This window comes from Pantherophis guttatus, chromosome 7, assembly GCF_059756535.1.
Source record: "Pantherophis guttatus breed Tessera chromosome 7, ASM5975653v1, whole genome shotgun sequence".
NCBI lineage: Eukaryota > Metazoa > Chordata > Lepidosauria > Squamata > Colubridae > Pantherophis > Pantherophis guttatus.
Window position 1 is genome coordinate 11,862,157 of NC_142069.1, and position 23,405 is coordinate 11,885,561.

Below are 23,405 nucleotides of genomic sequence, written 5' to 3' on the forward strand. Positions count from 1 at the left end.
CAACCTTGAGCCTGGTGAGATTCGAACTGCCAAACTGCTGGCAGCCGGTGATCAGCAGAAGTAGCCTGCAGTACTGCACTCTAACCACTGTGCCACTGTGGCTCATAATGCCTAAATGAGTCTGCCACCAATTGTCAGTTGGCCACAGAAAATGGGCTGCTCTGATAAAGTGATAAGCATTGTAATTTTTCTCTGCCCATTTTCTCACCAGTTTATCAGTGGAGATTCTAATCAAAGGCTGCATTAGATGTCTATGTTGTCAAATCCTGTGTGATGAAGATAGATCCAGGAAACAGAAACCACACAGAGGTTGCAATTGTTTCTCAAGGTTATTCCTTCTACCCCTTACATCCTTATTGCTGCCATGTTACTAGCTGAGATGCCATACTGATGAGAGCATTAGAGGAAGCCAAGAACACAATCTTATTTCTTTTAAATACCGTTCTTAGGTCTATCTTCTTTGTTTTCCTTAAAGTCACGTAAGAAGCGATCGTTGAAGATTCTGGGGTTGGTGATTTTGTTCTGGGTGGCACAACTCCAATGGGAAAATGTGATCCTATAAAAAACAAGAGAAAGGCATTTAAAGTATGCCACAATGTCAGAACTAGGCTTTGTTCCGGTGAGAAGCTTGTTAATCTGATACATTTCCAGATTTAATATAACAGGATTTTGCAATACAATCACCTTAGATTCCCTCAAGCCATTGGTGGGATTCAGCCGGTTCAGGCGAACCGGTAGTTAAATTGCTGGCTGGCCCCTGCCCTCCCCTTCTAGGAGTCTCGACGCGCCCCATTTTGGCTCTCAGGTAAGTGCAGGGAGGCCTACTAGGCCCAAAACGGGGCATGCGGAGGCTGACCCCTCCCCTCCCCTTCCAGGAGTCCTCACGGCCCATTTTCGCTCCCAGGAGGCTGCAGGGAATGCCCACCTAGCTAGCATTAGGGCAGAGAACCGGTCGTTAAATTATTTGAATCCCACCACTGCCTCAAGTTGTTTTCTGCCCAATATACAGGAATAGACTTTCAGAACTTCCAACTTGCCTTTAACCAGCATGGTTGGGAGTTCTACTCCAGGGCACCCAGGCAATTTCTGATTGTAGAAGGCTGTGTAAGGTGCGAAGAACTGGGACCAGGCATTAAGTTCCAATTAAGATTATTTATCGCTCATACCTTTACACAAAAAAACCTAGTCAATTAATGGGCAGCACTAAATTGGTGCTAGATAAGAGTCAACGGAACTCAAGAGGAGTTGGACTTAGATGTTTGTGGGAATGTAATGACTCCAGGCTGATTGCTCTCTTGATTCTGCCCCCAGATTCTGCCTGCTTTTCACCTACAGGTTGCACTGTACTCAAATATGATATCATTAGACTGAAATCAGAGAAATATAGAATAAAACTGGAGCTAATCAAGATGCAGGGTTCCTGGGCCAATTGACCCCCAGTGTGTTATGACAAATTGTAGGTATTACCATTTTGGGATGCACAGGGTACATTTAGCAACCACATCTGGCTGTTTAAAAAGTAGGTACAACCCTCTTTCCTGAACACCATCTTCTCACCCTCTGCAATTTTTAGGAGAAGCATTTTATTAACGAGAGCCACCTACATCCACATCCAGTTGGACGTAGACCTAAATCACTTAGAAAACTGCATAATTCTTTGGATCCCAGTCACAGTCTTAAAATAAAGCCTACCAATTATTCAATCAAACACCTTGCCTTAACAGAAAAAGGATGCGGTAACCATATAGCAATTTTCACTAGCAATGGTTTTGCTTTTCCCCTCCCATCTCTAAATTAAAGAAACAAACCAATCTGAAACTCATCTCTTTCAGTTAGCCGGTCTCTCTGAATTTTATGATTTTATGGTTGGTTTTAAATTTTGATATGGATTTTAAATTGATAAATTTTAAACTATGGGCCAAATTTAATTATTTTAAATCTATTTTTAATCGTACTTTATGTATAAATGTTTTTATTTTGGCTGTTCACTGCCCTGAGTCCGAAAGGAGAAGGGCGGTATAGAAATTCGAATAATAAATAATAAATAAATAAATAAATAAAAACACGGCATGAGACTAAACATTCCCTCTTTCGTTTTCTCCCTATATTCACACTTTTGCAAGCAACTCTTTCTGAAAGGAAGTTCTATCATTGCTTATGTAAACGTAGAAACTGTTTTGCCAAGAGACCTGGACTACTGAAATTACGCTGTTCAAAGTGTCTCTAGCTAATTCATTCCACTTATGCAAACAACCAGCATCAACTGGCCTTCGGAGACCATTGGCAAGGCAATAGTAAAGTCCCAGTTTAAGAGGCTTTTAAATGCAATGAAATGCTTTCTCCTCACTAGTGCCAACAATTTCTTTTAAAGTTTATAGACCTGCATTTTCGAAATTAATTGGCGTGCTTGCTACAAGAGAGTGCCATTGCGTTAAAGTTGGCAGGCAAGGGAAATTCAAAGGAACTCTTATTAAAGGAGAAATGATTGCCTAGCGCAATCACAATGTTTCAAAGAAGAAGAAGAAAAATGCAATTTTTGGCACTACGTCCAGACCGAATCACATTATTACCAGACAGACAGAAACTTTATTTTGCTCATTGACCAACAAAAAACAAACAAACAAACAAACACATTCAGTAAAACAAATAAAGCAAAGTCAACCATTAACATCAACAACCACATGTAGGTGAAGCTTATCTATAATGTAGCAAACTTGGTTATATAACAAATAATGCACGTAACAATTATCCGATAAAAAAAGATAATTAGTTAGCGGTGAATGTCCCTATAGAATTGGCAGTATAAAAGAACATGCGGTTTCTATAGTACACGTCACAGGACAGTGTCATGTGAGTGCCGAAACGGGAGCGCATGGGCGGGAGTACTGGAACCGTAAGAGCAGCTCCCCGACGTGCACATGCGGGAGTGCCAGAAACCGTAAGAGCAGTTCCCCAGAGCTGAGTTTCCAGTTTCCCGCATGTACATGTGTGCCGGTCACCTGGTGTTCTGGTTTCTGGCACGCATGAAGACCAGCTGGCCGGTGCGGATGTGTGCCCTGGACACCGGAAGCTTAGCTTCCCGGTGCGCGCATAACGTTCTCCATAATATATAAATCCTCACTGCATCACAGCCCCACTGGCCTTAACATTTTCTGCAGGCTTTATGCTCTATAATAATATATAGTGACCATGATCTAAAGTCAGGAAACCTAGTTAAGTCATCTCATACCACTTGGAAGTACTGTGCTAATTTCCCCCCCTCCAAATTAGTGATTTGGAAATGGCTATTTCCTGGAATAAGTAACATAATAGCGCAAAGCCCTCTTCTGGCATCCCAGCAGGAATCGCGAACTAAAGGCCTTCCAAATACCATTAAATTACATGTTATAGCTCAGCTATTTCTAGATGGTTATAAGTTCTCCATCTGTTAACAACGGGACTTAAAGATCTTAATATGCAACCACAAGCTATTTACATAGAAACAACCCACAAAAAGCTCAGATCTTTCCTCCCGCTGTTTATAGAAGTGCAGACAGTTAAGCATTTAAAGACGAATCCTTAAAACAGATTTGATTCCGTTTTTACTCTACACGCCTTCCTGAGTAAGTGTATTAGGTATACAGATGCATTATGTGTATTATTATAACAATGTTTTATGTACAGATAATCCTCGACTTACAAAAGTTCATTTAGTAACCATTCAAAGTTACAACGGCACTGAAAAAAAGTGACTTATGACCATTTTTCATAGTTACGACCTTTGTAGCATCCCTATAATCATGTGATCAAAATTTACATGCTAAGCAACTGCTTCATATTTATGACGGTTGCTGTTTCCCAAGGTCATGTGATCACCTTTTGCAACTATCTGACAAGCAGAGTCAATGGGGAAACCAGATTCACTTAACAACCATGTTACTAACTTAACAACTGCAGTGATTCACTTAACAACAGCGGCAAGAAAGGTCGTAAAATGGGGCAAGGCTCACTTAACAAATGTCTCACTTAACAAACACAAATTTTGGGCTCCACTGTGGTTGTAAGTCAAGGACTACCTGTATAGAAATGAAAATATGAAACTATTAGAAGTAGTCCTTGACATATGACCACAATTGAGTTCAAAATTTCCTTTGTTTAGCAAGATAGTTGTTAAGTGAGGCCTGCCTCATTTTACAACATTCTTTTGCCACAGTTGTTAACTGAATCATTGCAACTGTTAAGTGAATCATGTAAATCTAACTCCCTGCCCCCCCCGCTTGTCAAAAGTGAGCTGGGAAGGTTAAAAACGGCGATTACATGATTTAACAACTGACATGAGCCCATGTCAGTTGTTAAATGCCCAAATTTTGATCACATGGCAATGGGGATTCTACAACAGTCTGTCAACCCTCAGATGGAGAGTCAACAGCCCCCAGGTCTGGAGGTGGCTGATGAGGAAGTGTAAAAACTGGTCATAAATTATTTTTTTCCCATTGCAGTTGTAACTTTGAACAGTCATTAAACAAACGGTTGTAAAACAAGAACTGCCTGTACTAGCCAATAAAAGACAATTTACCAATCAGGAAGATCTATACATGCCTTGTTTTCTTTCTTTCTTTCTTTTTTTTTAACTGCTAAGGCTCAATTCCTTAACTTAAAAAAATTGACAGGATAAAAACAATTTTTCAGGCTATTTTGCTCTTCGCTTGCTCTTTGATATTGATGTTTTCTTCACTATGGGAAAAGACCGCTGTGGTCTGGAAATAAACATTAAACAATTAACATTGATTATCTTGCAAGTCTCGGGGACAAAGCCCTGATAAAATGCACGGGCATAATCTGTTGATCGATATTGCTACGATGAATGCAGATGCACGCACAAATTAACGTTCCTCACCTAAGGACACTTAAATCGCTCAAACTAAATGAAGATTTATACAGAGTCTTAAATTTAGCTCACTATTTTCTTTACTATTAATGGAGGCAAGGACAGTCATCTTACTGGGGTCACTGATGGGTTTATTAGATGGTTGAAAGAAGCTGTTACGTATCTGTCCATATCTAAATAGAGAGCTGTAGTATTGGTGTTTTCAGAATATCACCAAAAATATGAAAAGGATGTTTTTTTTAAGTACACACATCATCCCTTCTCACAGTAAAATCATATTCAATGTAATTCCTGTTCTGAGATAGGACATTGTAGCCTTCATGTTCTTCAACTACTTTTTCAACGTTTTTGTTTTGACCCAGCTCCCCTCTGTAGCTGTACAGACAAACCCTCTGTAGTTAAATCAATGATTCTTTTATTAGGAGCGCCAGCAGCCCCGGCAAAAAAATTCTCTCTCAATGCTGGCTAACAAGTCTGTTCAGCAGTGAGATGAATAGTTGTCTGCCACATCTATTCATCTCCGCCCCCTGCCTTTTATCCCCAGAGCTAGGGTGGGGCTTCGCTAGCAGTGGTGGCTCTTCCGTCCCAAGGATCGGCCCACAGATTTCCACTGTTCTCCTCTCTTCTGCGCATCCGCGCATCAGGCATTGGACCCAGGTGTCCTGAACGTTGCCAGCCGAAGAAGTGCTTCCAAGGGGCGGATCCACCCCTCCGATGCGCCTTTCGGCCTCCAGAGGCCTAGCCTGGCATGTTGCAGGCCGAAATGGAGCTCTGGAGAGGTAGATCTGTCCCTCCGGACCTCCATTTCGGCATGCAATGTCAGGGCATTTATTAATCCCATGTTTGGCTCTGGAACTAATTACCCTGGTTTAGAGGAGATGAATCGAGGCTTATTCCAAGTTGCACTATTCTGAAAAGAAACGCGAGAAAGGTTTCTAATAAAACTCATTTATTTGTTATAAAGAAAATAAAACACCTCACTAACTAAGAAAAGTTAATTGTTACATTTTTGAAAGTAATTCGGGCCGGCTATCTCTTAGCCGGACCTTTCTGGAAAGAGAACAAAGGAAGAGTGTGAGAGCAAGTGAAGGAATGTGGGTGGATGCGGAAACACGTAGCTTACTGATAAGAAGTTGGCAAAGCTACGGAGAGTCTGACAGTCCAGAAATAATGAGCTCAGCTGGTAAATAAAATAACGCAGTGACATGCAACTTGTCGGGCAAGGCCTGCGCAGGCCTAAATGGCACTGCAGAAGGGCACATGCGGCTGAGAGGCTGGTGGAGACTGCTTATTAGATCTTTGCACAGTAAGTGACCCGGTGTGGCAGGTTGGGTGGTGGGGGAAAGGAATTGTGGGGAGCAGGAGATATTTCAATGGGTAGGGGAAGCCTTGGGTGGACTTAGGCAGGTGACCTGTTCCATCTCTAGGGAAGGCTGTATAATTGGGTATGGCTCACTTAACAACCGCCTTGCTTAGCAACAGAAATTCTGATCTCAATTGTGATTGTAAGGCGAGGATTACTTGTAGCTGGAGTAAAACAATCAGTGGATTTCCACAGGGAGAACAGCCTAATGAGCTATGGTGGCACAGTGGTTAGAGTGCAGTACTGCATGCTACTTCTGCTGCCTACCGGCTGCCTGCAGTTTGGCAGTTCAAATCTCAACAGGCTCAAGGTTGACTCAGCCTTCCATCCTTCCTAGGGCCCAAATTGTTGGGGGCAATATGCTGACTCTGTAAAACGCTTAGAGAGGGCTGTAAAGCACTGTAGAGCTGTATATAAGTCTAAATGCTAGTGCTAGTGCTAATAAATGGTACAGTCGCCAAATGCCTTTGCTTCATACAACTTACTAATTATTTGCTAGTTGAATGAACTGCTCCTTATAATATCAAGTGAAGATATGAGTTGCTGACATAAGGCCACTAATTGGGCATTTTATGAGAGCGCAAATGAGGCCCTCAGTATCTGCAAGCTTACAAAAAGAGAAATAATGAAAAAAACATAAGCAAAAAAAAAAAAAAAAAGGGGTTAGCAGCCAAGATTGGGAGAAAGGTTAAAATATACAGCAGTAAAAACTCTTGATCAAAATTCGGCTGCTTGGCAACTGGCTCGTATTTATTCATTCATTCCTTCATTTTATTAATTAGCCCTTGGGTCATATCAAAGTACAGAGTTCCAGTAACAAATTATTACTAAAAATTTGATAAAAGCAATTTAAAATGGAACTGGATAAAATACAATTTAAAATGAAATTGGAATAAAATACAGTCTAAAACAGGGGTCTCCAACCCTGGCAACTTTAAGACTTGTGGACTTTGCTGGCTGAGGAATTCTGGGAGTTGAAGTCCACAAGTCTTAAAGTTGCCGAGGTTGGAGAACCCTGGCCTAAAATGAAATTGGAATTGTAGTTATGATGGTTGCAGTGTCCCAAGGTCATGTGATCTCCTTTTGCAGCCTTCTGTCAAGCAAAGTCAATAGAGAAAGCCAGATTCACTGAATAAACGTGCTACTAACTTAACTATGGTAGTGATTCACTTAACAAATGTGGCAAGAAAGGTCGTAAAATGGGAACAAACTCATTTAACAATTGCCTTGCTTAGCAATGGAAAGTTTGGGCTCAACTGTGGTCATAAGTCGAGGACTATCGATATTATAAAACTAGGAATTGTTTGAGTTATGCCCGACTTGATGCCTCCCAGTCACGTAATTAAATTTATCTTCGCATACTCATTTTATAAGAAAATGTTACCCTGCTAATAAAGCTATTGCTATTGCTGTCAGGGTTCCGGATGCCTGAATTAAATCATGAGTCTCGAGCCAAGCTTCAATCCAGTTATTTATTAGGAGCAACATGTCTGCACTGTACCCAAGTGAAGCCAGCTCTGCCCCACGTAATTTACGGCCCAATTATGACCCTGTTTCCCCCATCCTCCCAGGGTGTGTCATAAATCACATTCTCCAATGGAGCACTTTCGCGGGCTGTAGAAATCATGCCCCTCCAGCTGTTCCAAGTAACCTGGGATACAGCCTTGAGAAAGGTATGCGTGGAATGCGCTTCTGGTTGTGCCTGTCATGCTGCTCCGTCAGTTTTCCCCCCTCCTGCCTATGGCAACTCGAGAGCAGGCCAGAAATGCTTTGCAAGTTGACAATTGCCCTATTGCCTGCAGATGAAAATGAAGCCATTTTAAAGCACAGGGTCTCATTAATACCTTTAGTCATAGAAGCTTCTGACTCAGAAACGGGGTCTGCTTTTTCTTCTCCATTCGATTCATCAACTTCTGTTACAGTTGTTAGTTCAGGTTCACTTTTATAAAGCCGATAATCAGGACCCTAGAAATGAACCAGAAGGACACAAACATAGATTCATTCTCCTGGTTTGGTGTATCAGCACCTTAATTGCAAAGGAATTTCCTGTCATGTATGACAAAATTTGTATCAAAATCTGAAGCTCCGGTTCAGAAAAAGTTGAATTGTTCTAATTTCATAGGGAATAATTTCTAAACATCTTTCTCTTTTTTCATTTTTGAACCTCAAAAAAACATCCTTTCTCCCCCTTCTTTTCCTTGCCTTATCATTTAAAGTCTTTTAAAACTGTGTTCCATCTCCAATTTCGTTTTTATTCAAATGCAAATCATACATTCCCTCTGGCAGGGAGTTTTCTGTCATGATTTTATTTCTTTTTTTTTTGACTTTGGAAAACACGATCTGCATGAATGGTTTTGAATAAATGATAATAAAAAGAACATGCCGATAAAAATGGCATGTTTCAACACTTACTGTATACTCAATAGAACAGCGCAAAAAAAATCTTGTTCTAACCGTCTTAAACGACAAGTTGTATTTTGTTTGAACCTAACACGGACATGCAACCAATCCAAGTCAAGGGAGACATTTATATTCAAAAATGTTTGGGGGAGGGAGGGGAAAAAACCCCACCCCAAAACAAAAATCACAAATGGCAAACATGAATAATGTCCTTGAAAAAAAAAATTAAACAAAAAGACGAAGCTGAGAAAGGGAAAGCAACATAAAATGAGTGGGATGACCATCAAATAAAACGGCAACCGTGCGGGAGAGGAGATGGGAAGGGTATGTGATGCTCAGTGGGCGGACGACGTGGCAATGGTGGCCACTTACACAGTGAGCTCCATTTCTTTGGTAGCCTTGAACTTGATGAATCTTCCTCTCTTCAGGCAGATGGACGGGGCCCCTGCTATAACAGAGCAAGGAGCTGCTATCACTGGGCAGAGGGGGGATTATGGGAAGTTGCTCTGCAAAGTCATAGGACCGAGGGAGCGGAGGACGAGGTGGGACTACTTCCTCTTCCTAAAGATTGCAGAACAGTCACCTGATTTAGATGTGCTCACCTCTCACAAGACTTACACAACTTCTTTCAAATATTTCACAGCAGTTACAACATAGTTTGGGGTTAGAACAGGGATGTCAAACTCAAGGTCCGGGGGCCGGATCTGGCCCGCGGGGTGTTTAGATATTGCCTGCGGGGCCGCCCTGGAATCCGCGAATGACTGGCCCTCAGTGCCTCTGCCAGCTAAAACGGAGCTCGGGAGGGCCGCGGGTGGTCCTCACGAGCTCCATTTTCACTGGCAGAGGTTGCAGGAGGCCGTCGCAGCCGAAAACGGAGCTCGGGAGCCCATTTTCATTGGCAGAGCTCTCGGGCCCCCACAGGCACCCCTGATATGAGTGACATTGAGCTGGCCATGCCCCCCCTGGCCACGCCCCCCCAGGTCAATCACAATCCTGATGTGGCCCTCAATGAAATCGAGTTTGACACCCCTGGATTAGAGGGAAGCTGCTCTCGCAACGAAGGACAGAGGGAAAAATCCCCAATTACGTCAGTTAGATACACAAAGGTGGATGCAACTCTCTTTTCTTTTCATTTGTACACACCTGGGTACCGTTTAAAAATAGGCCTTAGTTTTTCTCCACCACCACCCTCAAGCAAAGGAAAGAACTTTACTTAGGACACAAATACAGGTAGTCCTCGACTTACAACAGTTTGGTTAGTGACTGTTCAAAGTTACCACAGCACTGAAAAAAGTGATTTATGGCCATTTTTCACTCTCACGACCATTGTAGTTTCCCCTTGGTCACGTGAACAAAATTTGGATACTTGGCAACTGACTCATATTTATGACGGTCCCCTTTTGCGACCTTCTGACTAGCAAACTCCATGAGGAAGTCAGATTCATTGAACAACCACGCTCTTAACTTATCAACTGCCATGATTCACTTAGCAAATGTGACAGGTAAGGTTGTAAAATGGAGCAAAGTTCACTCAACAAATATCTCACTTAGCAACATAAATTTTGGGTTCAGTTGTGGTCGCAAGTCGAGGACTACCTGTAGCTTTTTACATAAAGAATTAATTCTATTTCCTCTGAATTTATTTACAATTTTTGCTTCATTTTATGCACTGATATATCCCTATGCACATCAATGTTCAAATATACCTTTATTCACCAAGGGTGAATAAATTCACCAAGGAATCATGAGAAGATTTTATAGCTTTCCCATATTAAAAGTCTGTCCAGTTTTCTTCATATATTGATACTAACTTTTAAAGCAACTCTCTCCTGATATTTCACTCATACCAGACACAGCACTTGCATTCGGCTTCAAACATTTCATTAAACTGTTGTTTCAAGTGCTCAGCTCATAATTATATGAGGCACACAAGCAAAGCAATATTTCTTTTTGTCTGAAATGTGTGTGTGTGTGACGAGGGACCAAAAAAATAAAATCAATATTCAAATTTATATTCATAAGTGTAATCTAAACGCTTAACCTTTAAATGCACCCCACCTATAAATAAATATCTTATTGACACTTATGAAATGTACACGGCAATGGAGATGCAGGAGCTTAAGTCTGGAAATTAAATAGCTTCTATAGAATTTCAAAAAAAAAAAAAGCAGAAAAACATACCTCATTTTTATATTTTGGTGAAAAGGTCTTTGATGCTATGAGACCTATTTAAAAACAAAGCAGAATGTTAGCTTATCATAAATAATGGTTAAAAATTATGGCTGCGGTAGCACAGATTTGCTGTGATTTAGCGTTTCCATTATTTCCTTTTTGGTCTTTGGAAGTAAAATTGCATTTCATCAAAGAAGAATAAGTGCAGCATTTATTCATTGTGCAGGCTTCTCTGCTACTCCCATAGATTCTGCAGGAAGTCAATATGCTAATTTACCTGCCTCCGTGGTGCTGTTTCTTTGCTGCTTATGTTTGCTCAAACCTTCCATTACATCCTGAATTCGCCAAAGCTCTTTCTGAATCTGAGCACGCTGTATCCCAGCCGACTCACTCTGCAGAGATAAAAGTTAGCGATGAGACACCGTGCTTTTAATGCATCCAATTATTTTCAACTAGTATCATGCACCCTTTTATGTCCTGTTCTGAATCCACAGATATTTTCCTGGACCTAATTAAAAGGCTATTCTGCTGGCTTCTCTCAAGATAACCAAACTCTCAAGATAGTTATTTGCTGCCTGCAATAGTAGGCACACGTAATTACGGCATAGCAAGTTCTGCCTACTTGGAATTGTGCACAACGTGTGAGATGTGCACAGCAAAGGCAATGGTAAGGGATGCAGCTCGGGTGAAATGGCCCAGAGCTCTGTTGTCTAGTGGGACTCTGGATAAGTATTCAAAGAGCCAGAAAGAAGGAGGGGAAAAAATAGGACCAGTGATGGGTTTCAATTTTTTTTACTATCAGTTCTGTGGCCGTGGCATGGCTTGGTGGGCGTGGCTTGGTGGGCATGGCAGGAGAAGGATAAAATCTCCATTCCTACCACACTCCAGGGGAAGGACACTGTAAAACAGGGGTCCCCAAACTTGGCAGCTTTAAGACTTGTGGACTTCAACTCCCAGAATTCTCCAGTCAACATAGCTGTCCACAAGTTTTTAAAGCTGCCAAGTTTGAAGACCTCTGCTGTAAAATCTCCATTCCCTCCCCACTCCAGGGGAAGGTTACTGCAAAATCCCCATTTCCTCCCCATCAGCTGGGACTCAGGAGGCAGAGAATAGATGGGGGCGGGGCCAGTCAGAATTTTTACTACCGGTTCTCCAAACTACTCAAAATTTCCGCTACCGGTTCTCCAGAACTGATCAGAGCCTGCTGAAACCCACCTCTGCCCCAGACCCTATCCAACTGGATCTTCTAAAAGCATGTTTTATAGGTGGTAGGTAACTACTTGGACGTCTGTCTGTCTGTCTGTCTGTCTGTCTCTTTAATTTCTTTGGCTTACTATTTCTACTGCACTTTGAATAATACTGCTTCTCCTGAAAGAGAATGAATAAATAACCACATGTCCAAGAAGTTACCTACCATCAATAAAACATCTTTTAGAAGATCCAACTGGGTAGTGTCTGGGCCCAGAGAATGCCCTTGTCAACTCCATACATTCTGAAATTCAATCACATAAATAAACCACACATACAATATATATATATATATATTATATTATATATATAAATATAAATATAAAATATATATTATTTGTGTGATTGGGCTCCATAATGTTTGTGGATGGCTCACATTAAAATTCAGGGAACAATAGAAGAAAATCCCAGAAGCCTGGGCAAACACACTCCTTATAACAGTGCCCAAACTGTGCACGTGTGCATGCCCAAACTAAAAGGCGTGCGCACACATGTGTGGACATGCGTGCACATCTGTGAACAAGCATGCACATGTGCATGCACAGACATGTACGCATGTGCAGCAGAGACCTGAGGACCAGCTAGTTGGCAGGGCATCCCAACACTGGCAGCGCAGCAAGAGGTAAGATCTTTTTCTTTTGTGAGCTTCTGTTTCATCGTTTGCAGGGAAACAGAAGCTCAGGAAAGAAAAGCCACGGAGATCTGACCTTGCTGGCACGGCGCGTGTGCCAGCAAGAGAGGGCTCTGCGTGCCACCTCTGGCACACGTGCCAAAGGTTCGCCATCACAGCCCTATAACATAAAATACAACCAACGGGCTCAAGCACTATTCTATGCCAGGATTTTAAAGATTTCCAGATCACCATCTGTGTGGGAGCTAAACAGATCATATGCCTATGCCATTAAATTTCTCTGTAACTTGCTAACCGTGTGAACCAGGGACCTTATTCATTACTTTTCTACCAGTATTTCTACTTCTTAAAATTTCCCCATGTGTAATAATGTTATATACAGGACTTCCACACCCACCTTGGTGATGGTGGAATTTCTGTTTTTTAATAGTGTAAATTCTTTGTGGTGTTTTCAGTTACATTGAGCATCAGGAAGCCCCCCCCCCCGCCCCCCCCCGGATGAGTGGTTTTGTCCTTATTAGAATTTTTCAGATGGAGATTACTAGATATTTATCCTAAGGTAGGGATGTCAACATCATGGCTTCAAAATCTAAGGGACCGGTTTGGACAAAACTCAACAGCACTTTTTCATGCGGCTGTTGATAAAAATAGGATCGCCAACATTTGATGATGGATATGGCACAAGAAGAAGGGGTGTCAAACTCGCGTTCTCACCTGGTCACGTGACATATCGCAACTTCCCCCCCCTTACTAAAATGGGAGTGGGCGTGGCCAGCGCGTGACGAATCCGGCCCACGGTCTTGACACCCCTGTCCTAAGGGGTTCAAATACTTTGCCTTTATCCACATTTACTGATTAACTCATAGTTTGGTAAGTCATGTAAAATCTCATAAATGGGGCATGATATAATACGCAACACCTGTTATCTCTCTTCTGTGAGAGTTTAAGCAGAAGAGCTTGATAGCAACTGCTAAGCTGCTAAAAAGCTACTGGATTCTTCTAAACCCAATGCACTATATGCAGGCATCTAAAATGTGAAGCTCTGTGAGTTAATTTTCAGGTAGATGTTTGAATTCCAAAGGAGAACATCTGGCTACCTACACCTGAAGAATTCCAATCAGGACAAAACATGTCATGCGGTGCCCCCAACTGACCAAAAACTGAATATACACTGTGCAAAAATAGAGAACCTGCCCTTAGTAATTATTGACCAAGATAAATGAATTCATCAACTTGCTCTAGTTTTTCACCATTTATATATAACTTGCAATCTTTCTACCATTTTCCCTCTGAAGCCAATTATTATGGTCTCTGAAAAAGAATACATTTATACATCAATAGTCCTCACTACACCCTACTGTTCGATGCATGCTGCAAATCATTATGTTCTCAGCCAACGAGACAGTTATAGTCTGTTTACAATTCTCAACCAATATGCTTTACCATCATCACAAACTTTATTCATTTAGCCATTAAGCTAAAGGGACATCCCTGCTCTGTCTTGAAATATTTAAAAAAAACAACTAATTATTCTCATGCCTGTTTTACTTACACCACATGCTGCTGATAAACTCGGCAACCAATCTTTAACCTCATTCTTAGGCAAAACATTCCACAATTCACTTTAACACAGACATTTTCTAAACCGACGAATGTACAATAAGCATTCTTTCTCAACCTGAGATATTTCTCAATAAAAGCAAAGATCAGGTTTACACACTCCCTACCTAGCGTAAAGCAATATTTAGAAACTACCTAATGTTATTCTTTGTCACCACCTGTAGCCTTTCCATCAAGTATTAATAATAATAATAATAATTTTATTTCTATACCGCCCTTCTCCTGAAGGACTCAGGGCGATGTACAGCCAATTTAAAAACACAAGACACAACAATGATTAAAATTTAAAATAATTAAATAGATTTGGCCGGTTTAAAACCCCCAAAATTTAAAATACCCCAATTTAAAATCATTATGTTGATAGCCCGGCCTGGCGGAACAACAGGGTCTTCAATGCGCAACGAAACACCCGGAGGTCGGAGATCTTACGTATTTCCGGGGGCAGTTCATTCCACAGGGCTGGGGCTCCCACAGAGAAGGCCCTCCCCCTGGGTGTCGCCAGCCGACATATTCTGGCCAAATGCTTAATAAACTGATTCCTCTGCAAGTTTTTCATTCACTCTTGTTCTTTCCTCCTTTGTATAGAGCAGAGGTGTCAAACTTGCATCGTCACGGCGTTGTCACGTGACGTATTGGGATTTCCCCCCCTTTGCGTGGCCAGCGTGTGATGCATCCGACCTGTGAGTTTGACAGCCCTGGTATAGAGGAACAATGACAGCTTCCCTCCAATTGTAATCTTTATAACATGTTGAAACAAGACACACAACTACTCTAGAAGCAAACCATGCACGTATTTTCACATCTCTTCAATTTCATTATCATTTCAGCCATACCATTTTTTCCAACGTTCTCACGCCATCTATGATTTCCTTTTCATGATTTCTTGAATGCTATTATCTGTCGTATTAATTTCAATTCTACTCTTCAACGTATTATCATTCTGACGCAAATCTCTAGAGCAGCCCTTTCAGAATTCCCTCATGTCATTTTTACCCTATATCATTCAACCTCTTCTATTTTTAATTCCATTCACTCAGGTAGAGCTTTTCTAATTAATCCTTCTGCCATTTTTTCAAAATAACACTCTGCCTGTTTAAACAGCCATTCTATTATCCTTTTCTGCAACATAATCCGTTATGTTGCAAAAAAAACACCTAGCACGTACCCGCTAAGTCCAAAACAGTATTTGTGATTTACATAATTAATATTTTCTCATGGTGACTCTGGGTGGCTTACAGAAATAAATCCCCAATAGAAAACCCAATAAACCTCCCACCCCCTCCCAACTTTGCAACAATCACTTGATGGGCTCCATATCATTCTGGAGTCTCCAGACCTGCTGGCAAAACCATATCTTCAGAGCCTTTTGAAAGAAGTGGGGACCAATCTTATTTCCACAGGTATGATGCTACCACAGAGAAGGCCCCATTAGGTGGACCTGTGTAGGAGAAGGGACCTGTAACATCCCTTGCCTCCTTGCTCTGAGGAGATTTGACTGGGAAAAGATGGTGCTTCAGGCCATGTAGGGAGCTACAGATCATTAACCCCCATACCCAGAAAAAGCTATGGAACAAAGTTGATATTTCAGTCACACCTGAACCTCGCCTGTCCGTTCCAGCTGCTCCTGCATGTGGTTCTTTGTGATTGTCACATCATATTCTAGTTTGTCGTATTCTCTCCAAGCTCTCTCGAGTTCCTGAAAACAGAAGTATGTACATAGATAAAAATCTATGGCTGTAGAAAAATCTTGGTTACGTAGGAAAAACCTGGCTAAAAGAAAGAACACATAAAACCTACGAAAAGTTAAGAAAATAGATATTGTACCTTTACAGGGAGGATACATGAGATGTGGGTGTGGCTTACTGGTGATGGCTAACGAGCCAGAAATAGATCTATATAAGTCTCTCACCAGGCAGCATAGGGCAGCATAGGGCCTGCTGGCTGCCAGAAGAAAAAAGCCCAGAATCGAGTGGATGTGACTCCACTGAGCTAGGGCTGTAGAAAAATCTTGGTTACGTAGGAAAAACCTGGCTAAAAGAAAAACACACATAAAACCTACGAAAATTAAGAAAATAGATAGATAAAAATATCTATATCCTATTTTGGTGGTTTGCCACAAAGATGCGTATATACTTTACAAATCCAAGGACCATACTCTGTTAAGAAGTAATGCAACATCTTGATTTATCGACACTCAGTTAACACTGACAATTAAGTCACCTTCTATTGCTAGAAATTTCATCGCTAGTGGTCTAAAATAGGAAAGTTAAAAGCCACATTTAAGTGGTATGTGAGTGACACTTTAGGTGGAAGATTAATAGGCTGCCCTGAAAATAATCATTTCCCCTATTCAGATTTACTAAAAAGCATCCGTGTTGGCATTTTCAGCTGTCTGGCTAACTGAGCAACACCTTAGCATTTCCAGGGACAGTCAAAGTCCAGAAGTAGCTTGATTCCATCCAGGCCCTTTCCTTACAAAACCAAATACTGTGACAAAGTGTGGATGGATGGATACGTAGAAGAAAAGGAGCAAACGCTGAGCAGACAGGGAAGCAGAAAGCAACATCTGGAGCAGTGGTGAAATCCTCCGTGGATCACCACTGGTTTGCTGCCAGTGCATGCGCAGCGCATGCAAAAAGCACACTGCGTAGCGTATGCGTGCAGCACGCGCAAAAAGCACGCTGTGTGCGCATGCACAACACACCAAACACATGCTTCATGCGGAAAAACAATACTTCATTAGGTAAGTAGAACAGTGTGGGTAGGGGGAACAGCTGTGCCACGTGATTTAGAATATAAACCGGGCGGCACAGCTGATCGTCGGAAATACTGGTTCAGATGAACTGGTAGCTTTTTTAAACTACCGGTTCGCCCAAATCAGTAGTTTTTTTTTTACTACCGGTTCACCCGAACTGGTAGTTTTTACCACTACCGGTTCGTGTGAACCGGGGCAAACCGGTAGCATTTCACCCTTGATCTGGAGACTGGTGGCTATTCCAAGAAGGCAAGAGAGCTATCAATCAACTGCCAGGACCACAAACACAAGCAGCATATCCTGGTGGTATTTCTGGTGGAAGCCTGGCTTTGGAGCTCAGCTGGAGTGTCCAAAACCAGCTCTGCTTAAGAGCAGAGTTTGGAGGTTGACCTTGACCAGCAACCAGAATAGAAGCAACCTCATTGAGGTAGTACCTCATCTTAACTAGTGCCAGAACTTTTGGAAGGAAGCAAAAATTGCATGTGACTTTAGAGACTTTGTGACTTTTGTTTGGACTGAGTATGGAAGAACTGAATATTGAAGTCATGGCAATATCAACTCTGAAGGCCTAGAAAGGTGAAGTTAACCTGGAGCAATTATCTGTTGTTGGGGAAAGTGTGTGTTGCAATAAAGTAGTATATACAGAAGGGTTACACTGTAATGTGTCCAATCCTTGAAAAGCAAAGAACCCTCACAAAACAGATTGATACTTTCAAAATGATCAACAATAATGAGAGCAGGCTGAGTGACTTTGAGCCAGTCATACTCTCACAGCCCAGCCCACCTCACAGAGTTGTTGTTGTGGGGAAAATAGAAGTAGGAAGGAGTATTGGATATATTCAATGCCTAGAGTTAGTTGTAAAAGTAATAAAGGTGGGATACAAATAAATAAAAAAATCATTTAATATACATTTTTATAAGATAAATATGAGAAGGATCTGTCATCTTTTCAGATGGTTGACAACTCAAGTCATCAAGGGGAAATAGGTCTGCACAGTTTCCTTTATTTATTAGGAACTAATATTTTTTTTATATTATTTAGTGTAAACGGTAAAATATAAAACAGAAAAACAAACGAACAAAACTAATATTTTAATTGGAAAAAGAAACTGAAGATCTTGCAATATTACTGATGAAGAGGGAAGTGCTCCGTTGACTTTCTCTATTGTCACTTGGTTTGTTTCTTGGATTTCTTGGGTTGTATTTAATATCAGTTTAATGAACTCATGGAAGGAGATCCAATAGAAGAGTTGGTGCACGCTTCTTTTGCTCAATTCTGTCTCTTCACTCCCATTCATTACTTGCCATGAGTAATGAGTCCCTGTTCTTTAGTATGGCATAAGTCTTAAAAAAATTTCAATGTGGATACTTCTTCTAAAAAGTGTCTGTTCACTTGCTGCTTGGATACAGTTCATTTGTTAGTGGATTTATAGCTATATTAGTTAGAACCACTGAGCTGGGGCTGATGTCTAGTGACCATATGGACAAATCCTGACTTGTCCCTACAGATGACAATCTATAGCAATTCCAGGTGCATTACAATAATATTTCTAATCCAATCTATCCACTGTAATCATTGTCTTCCCATCTTCTCCCCTCAACTGTGCAATGCATTTGGTTGCATTTTCCTAGTGCATCCCCAACAAATATCATCTGCAGAAATAATAAGCTTCTACTTGTTAATTATTGCCTCAAAGACTTGTCCAAGACTGACTTATTTGGTTCTTCTTGAAGTCCATTATATTCTTAATACCTCCCTCTAAATCAATCATTCGAAGTCAATAATTATTTTTGTTTTTCCTTAATGTCCATCAATCATAGTATCTATTATCACTGAGAAAAGCACTGCTTTAACTATTCTGATCTATATGATGATAGAAGTGTGCATATGTCATGAACTTGTCTACATTTGTCACTGCCTTCCTGAGTAAGATTAATCTCTTTATTTTTCCAGAAGTGATCGCTCTTTTTCCATTCTTGAGTTTAAGAAAATACAAATAACTACCATTCTCATTTCATGGCAATCATTGTGAATTTACAAGTGGCATTACCTTCATCTTAATATTTTAGACTAATCCAGGTTTTTCATTTTCCATTTTATTTTCCTAACGAGCATTTCTGCAACTACTGTAGAAATGGGCGTAAATTAATAGATTAACAGAGTTGGAAGGGACCTTGTAGGTCATCTAGTCCAACCCTCTGCCCAAGCAGGAGACCCTACACCATTTTTGACTGATGATTGTCCTGTCTCTTCTTGAAAGCTTCCAGTGATAAAGCTCCCACACAGTTCTGAAGCAACTTCTGTTCCATTGGTTGATTGTTCTCACTGTCAGAAAATTTCTCCTTATTTCCAGGTTGAATCTCTCCTTGATCAGTTTCCATCCAACATTCCTTGTCTGGCCTTCAGGTCCCTTGGATTAGAAATATTATTGTAATGCACCTGGAATTGCTATAGATTGTCATCTGTAGGGACAAGTCAGGATTTGTCCATATAGTTTGACTTCCTCTTCTCTGTGGCAGCCCCTCAAATATTGAAACATTGCTATCATGTTTCCCCGGTTCTTCTCTTCACTAGACTAGCCATGCCCAGTTCCTGCAACCGTTCATCAGGTTTTAGCCTCTAGGCCTTTGATATTCTTAAATAGATTCAGATTAATAGAGTTGGAAGGGATTTTATAGGTCATCTAATCCAACCCCCTGCCCAAGCAGGAATCCCTACACCATTTCCGACAAATGGCAGTCCAATCTCCCGTCGAAAGCCTCCAGTGATGAAGCTCCCATAACTTCAGAAGGCAACTTCTATTCCACTGGTTGATTGTTCTCACTATCAGAAAATTTCTCCCTATGGAACTGAATGTTCTGGAGAAAGTTCTGGAGAATGTTCTGGAATCTTCTGTTTCCCTCTCTGAACCTTGTCAAATATCATTCAAATGATGCCATTCTTCAGGCATCTGTCTGGATGCAAGTTGCCACTTTCATCGGGTGAATTTCAGAAATTGGTCTCACGAAGATTGAGAAATGAACTGGGATGGCAGGGAGAGGAATTGGAGAGAGATGGGAACAAACATCCAATAGTTCTCCAGAACATTTTGCTCCGGAATCACCAAATTTTGTATATATTTTACTTTCAGCGGACAAAAGGTGCCATCTGCATAGCTCTAATTCTTTGTGTTTCATCCTCCAATTTTGTTTCCATCTGCAATCTCTTCCAATATTGCCATTTTTCTAAAACTTTTGCCATGTAAATTAACCATAAATGATGACAAAACACATTATTGTTTCACTCCCTTCCCTACACTGAATCTCTTTGTTTCCTCAAATTCAGTTCTTACAGTAGCTTCTTGTTTATTCTGAACTTTGCTCAGAAGAATAATCAAGTCACTCGGCATGCCTGTTAGCCTTAATGTGTTCCACATTTTGGCTGGCTCTACCTGATCAAAGCCTTCCTTTAGACAATAAAGCAGGGGGTAAACCTCCTTAAATTATTTTGCTCTCCTCATTATCCACATTAGCTATCTAACCTTACCCTGCCTTTTCTGAAAACTGTCTTCAATGAAGTTACTGTTTTCTCCTCTCTCCCCAAAACAGAGATGACAGAACAAGGCGATGGCTAATCTTTTGCAGTACGACTCTAACAGATATTGTACTGTTACAAGATATTCTTCGACTGTTACAGATATTGTACTGCTAATGCTAAACGGGGGCTAGTGCAAATGTTATTTTTTTATTTAGCATATGGCAAAATGTTAAAAAGCAATAGCAGTAGCACTTAAGATTTATATACCGCTTTACAGCCCGCTCTAAGCAGTTTACAGAGTCAGTTTATTGCCCCCAATAATCTGGGTCCTCATTTTACCCACTTTGGAAGGATGGAAGGCCGAGTCAACCTTCAGCCGGGTGAAATTTGAACTGCCAAATTGCAAGCAGCAGGCAGGCAGCAGAAGTAGCCTGCAGTACTGCACTGTAACGACCGCACCACTGTGGCTCATCACAAAAAGCATGTCACAATTACATTCTCAATGAGCAAATATGAAAGTATTTATTCTATTTACAAACCCAAAGGTAGACTGTAAATATATAAATATAGTCACAACATGACTATACCCTGTTCCATAATATGTCACTCTGTCGGCTTTGGAGCACCACAATTCCATTGATGGAGGAAACTAGGGCACCTGCCATATTGGGTCCTAATCTTGTTAAGAATTGACCAGATCTTACTGGGTAGATGGAATCATGTAACAGATTGGTAACAGTAACAGAGTTGGAAGGGACCTTGGAGGTCATCTAGTCCAACCCCCTGCTCACGCAGGAGGCCTGTACTAGGGATTTGAACCGCCAAACTGCCGACCTTTCTGATCGATAAGCTCAGTGTCTTAGCCACTGAACCACCTAGAATCCTTCTGGTTCAGCTGTAAAGCAGGGAAAGTGCAAATGTGCAAAGGATACATTTGTTCCTACATATATCTACCATATACTGAGGGTCCTTGATATTTTAAAGCAGGGTGGATTTGATTTAAATCAAGTCAATTTAAATCACGATTTAAATCATGATTTAAATCACTAGTAAAACTTGATTTAAATCAACTCGATTTAAATCATAATTTTTAAAGAGCAACCGTCATCTCCGTCCCGCAGCGGCTCCTCCTCTGACCCGCTGTTGACTCACCGAGTCCCAATATTGCAGAATATACAGCCTCATGCTACATAACTGTGTTTCATGCTGAATAAACTAAATTATTAATGTACCTTAAATAGAAAGCTATCTTTAGATAGATTTTTACTCCAAAAGCATTTTATTAAAATAAATTTGATTAAAAAAAAATCCGGTTTAAATTTTTAAAAATTATCTGATTTTTTTGATTTATTTTTAAAAAAACATCAATTTTTATCTATCCTGTTTTAAAGGTAAACTGCAGTTCTTTCAGAGGTGTTGAAAAGATGAGATGGTAGGTTTTAGCTATTCCAGCTAACTGTCAAGAACACTAATTTGGATTTCTGCACTGAAGAGGGACTAGAACTCAGTGGCTTAAGTAGTCTCTTCTAATTTAATGATTCAGTATCTATAGGTAATTCTATATCTTCTATTTGAGTTGAGTTGAGGTAGTAAATATGGGTAGTTTGAAACATTCTGTACCTGCTCCCCATCCTTTGTAAGGAAAAAAAATCAATAATTTTAATTTCTTAATTTATGAATGTTTGACATAGGTGAGCAAGGACACCAACATTTACAATTAGTAAGGATATTACGGTGTTTAGTATATTGCCTCAAAAACCTGAAGACGTGTGGACTTCAAGACCTGGCTGGGGAATTCTGGGAGTTGAAATCCACATATCTTCAAGCTGTCAAGATTGAGAAATGCTGATCTAAATCCTTGCGTAGCACATATTACTCTGGAAAAATGGTATTTGGATTTTTCACAGTGCCCTCCAGGCATTCCACTATGTGGAACAGATTTGTGTGCCACGCAGCTGTTTTAAAAATAGCTGGATCCTATAATTACAGGTAGTCCTTGACTTACGACCACACGGAGCCCAAAATTTCTGTTGCTAAGTGAGAAATGTGTTGACCTTTGCCCCATTTTTAAGACCTTTCTTGCTACCGTTGATAAGTGAATAACTGCAGTTAGTAACACGGTTGTTAAGTGAATCTAGCTTCTCCACTGACTTTGCTCGTCAGAAGGTTTCAAAAGCTGACCACATGACCCTGGGAACCTGCAACCATCATGAATACGCCAAGCATCTGAATATTGATCACATGACCCTGGGGATCAAAATGGTCTTCTCCAATTCGAAGAGACACTTGTTCAGCAGGCTGAGGCAAAGAGGCAGTCCTGGAACCAGTGAAATCTGGGGGCTGGGCAGGGGACGGCATGTATCCGCCCTCAGTGTGGAAGGGATTGCCACTCTTGAATTGGCCTTTTTAGTCACACCAGATGCTGTTTTAGGACTTCTTTCCAGAGCACGATACCATAGTCTTTTGAGACTGAAGGCTGCCAATGAAGTTTAAGTTTATTGGATTTCTATACCGCCCTTCTCCCAGGGGACTCAGGGCATTGTACAGCCACATTAAAACACATGAAATTATAAAATTTAAAACCAATTAAAACAAATATATACAATTTGGCCCTCAATTAAAACACACATACACCCACTTAAAATTCATATTAGGCCAGTCCGGCTTGCTGAAACAGGAAGGTCTTTAGGGCACGGCGAAAAGTACGCAGGTCGGGGCTAACATGAAGCTCTAGGGGCAGCTCATTCCAAAGGGTTGGTGCCCCCACAGAGAAGGCTCTCCCCCTGGGTGTCGCCAATCGGCATTGTTTGGCCAACGGCACCCTGAGGAGCC

General features: G+C 41.0%; 1 protein-coding gene across 50 annotated transcripts in view; it reads right to left on the bottom strand.

The window, feature by feature from the left end:
* The window catches only part of PLEKHA5 (pleckstrin homology domain containing A5), a 217,263-nt gene that overhangs the window by 7,782 nt on the left and 186,076 nt on the right, over positions 1-23,405 (bottom strand). For 27 of the 50 annotated variants that reach the window (XM_087873042.1, XM_087873040.1, XM_087873038.1 and 24 more), the window contains 5 exons: positions 15,896-15,997; positions 11,080-11,194; positions 10,812-10,855; positions 8,075-8,195; positions 441-556 (listed from right to left, as the gene is read on the bottom strand). In XM_087873042.1, the coding sequence (XP_087729168.1) occupies positions 441-556; positions 8,075-8,195; positions 10,812-10,855; positions 11,080-11,194; positions 15,896-15,997 (498 nt within the window). Of the gene's footprint in view, positions 1-440; positions 557-8,074; positions 8,196-9,002; positions 9,192-10,811; positions 10,856-11,079; positions 11,195-15,895; positions 15,998-23,405 lie in introns of all 50 variants that reach the window. The other 23 variants (XM_087873033.1, XM_087873025.1, XM_087873020.1 and 20 more) reach the window with 1 other exon arrangement.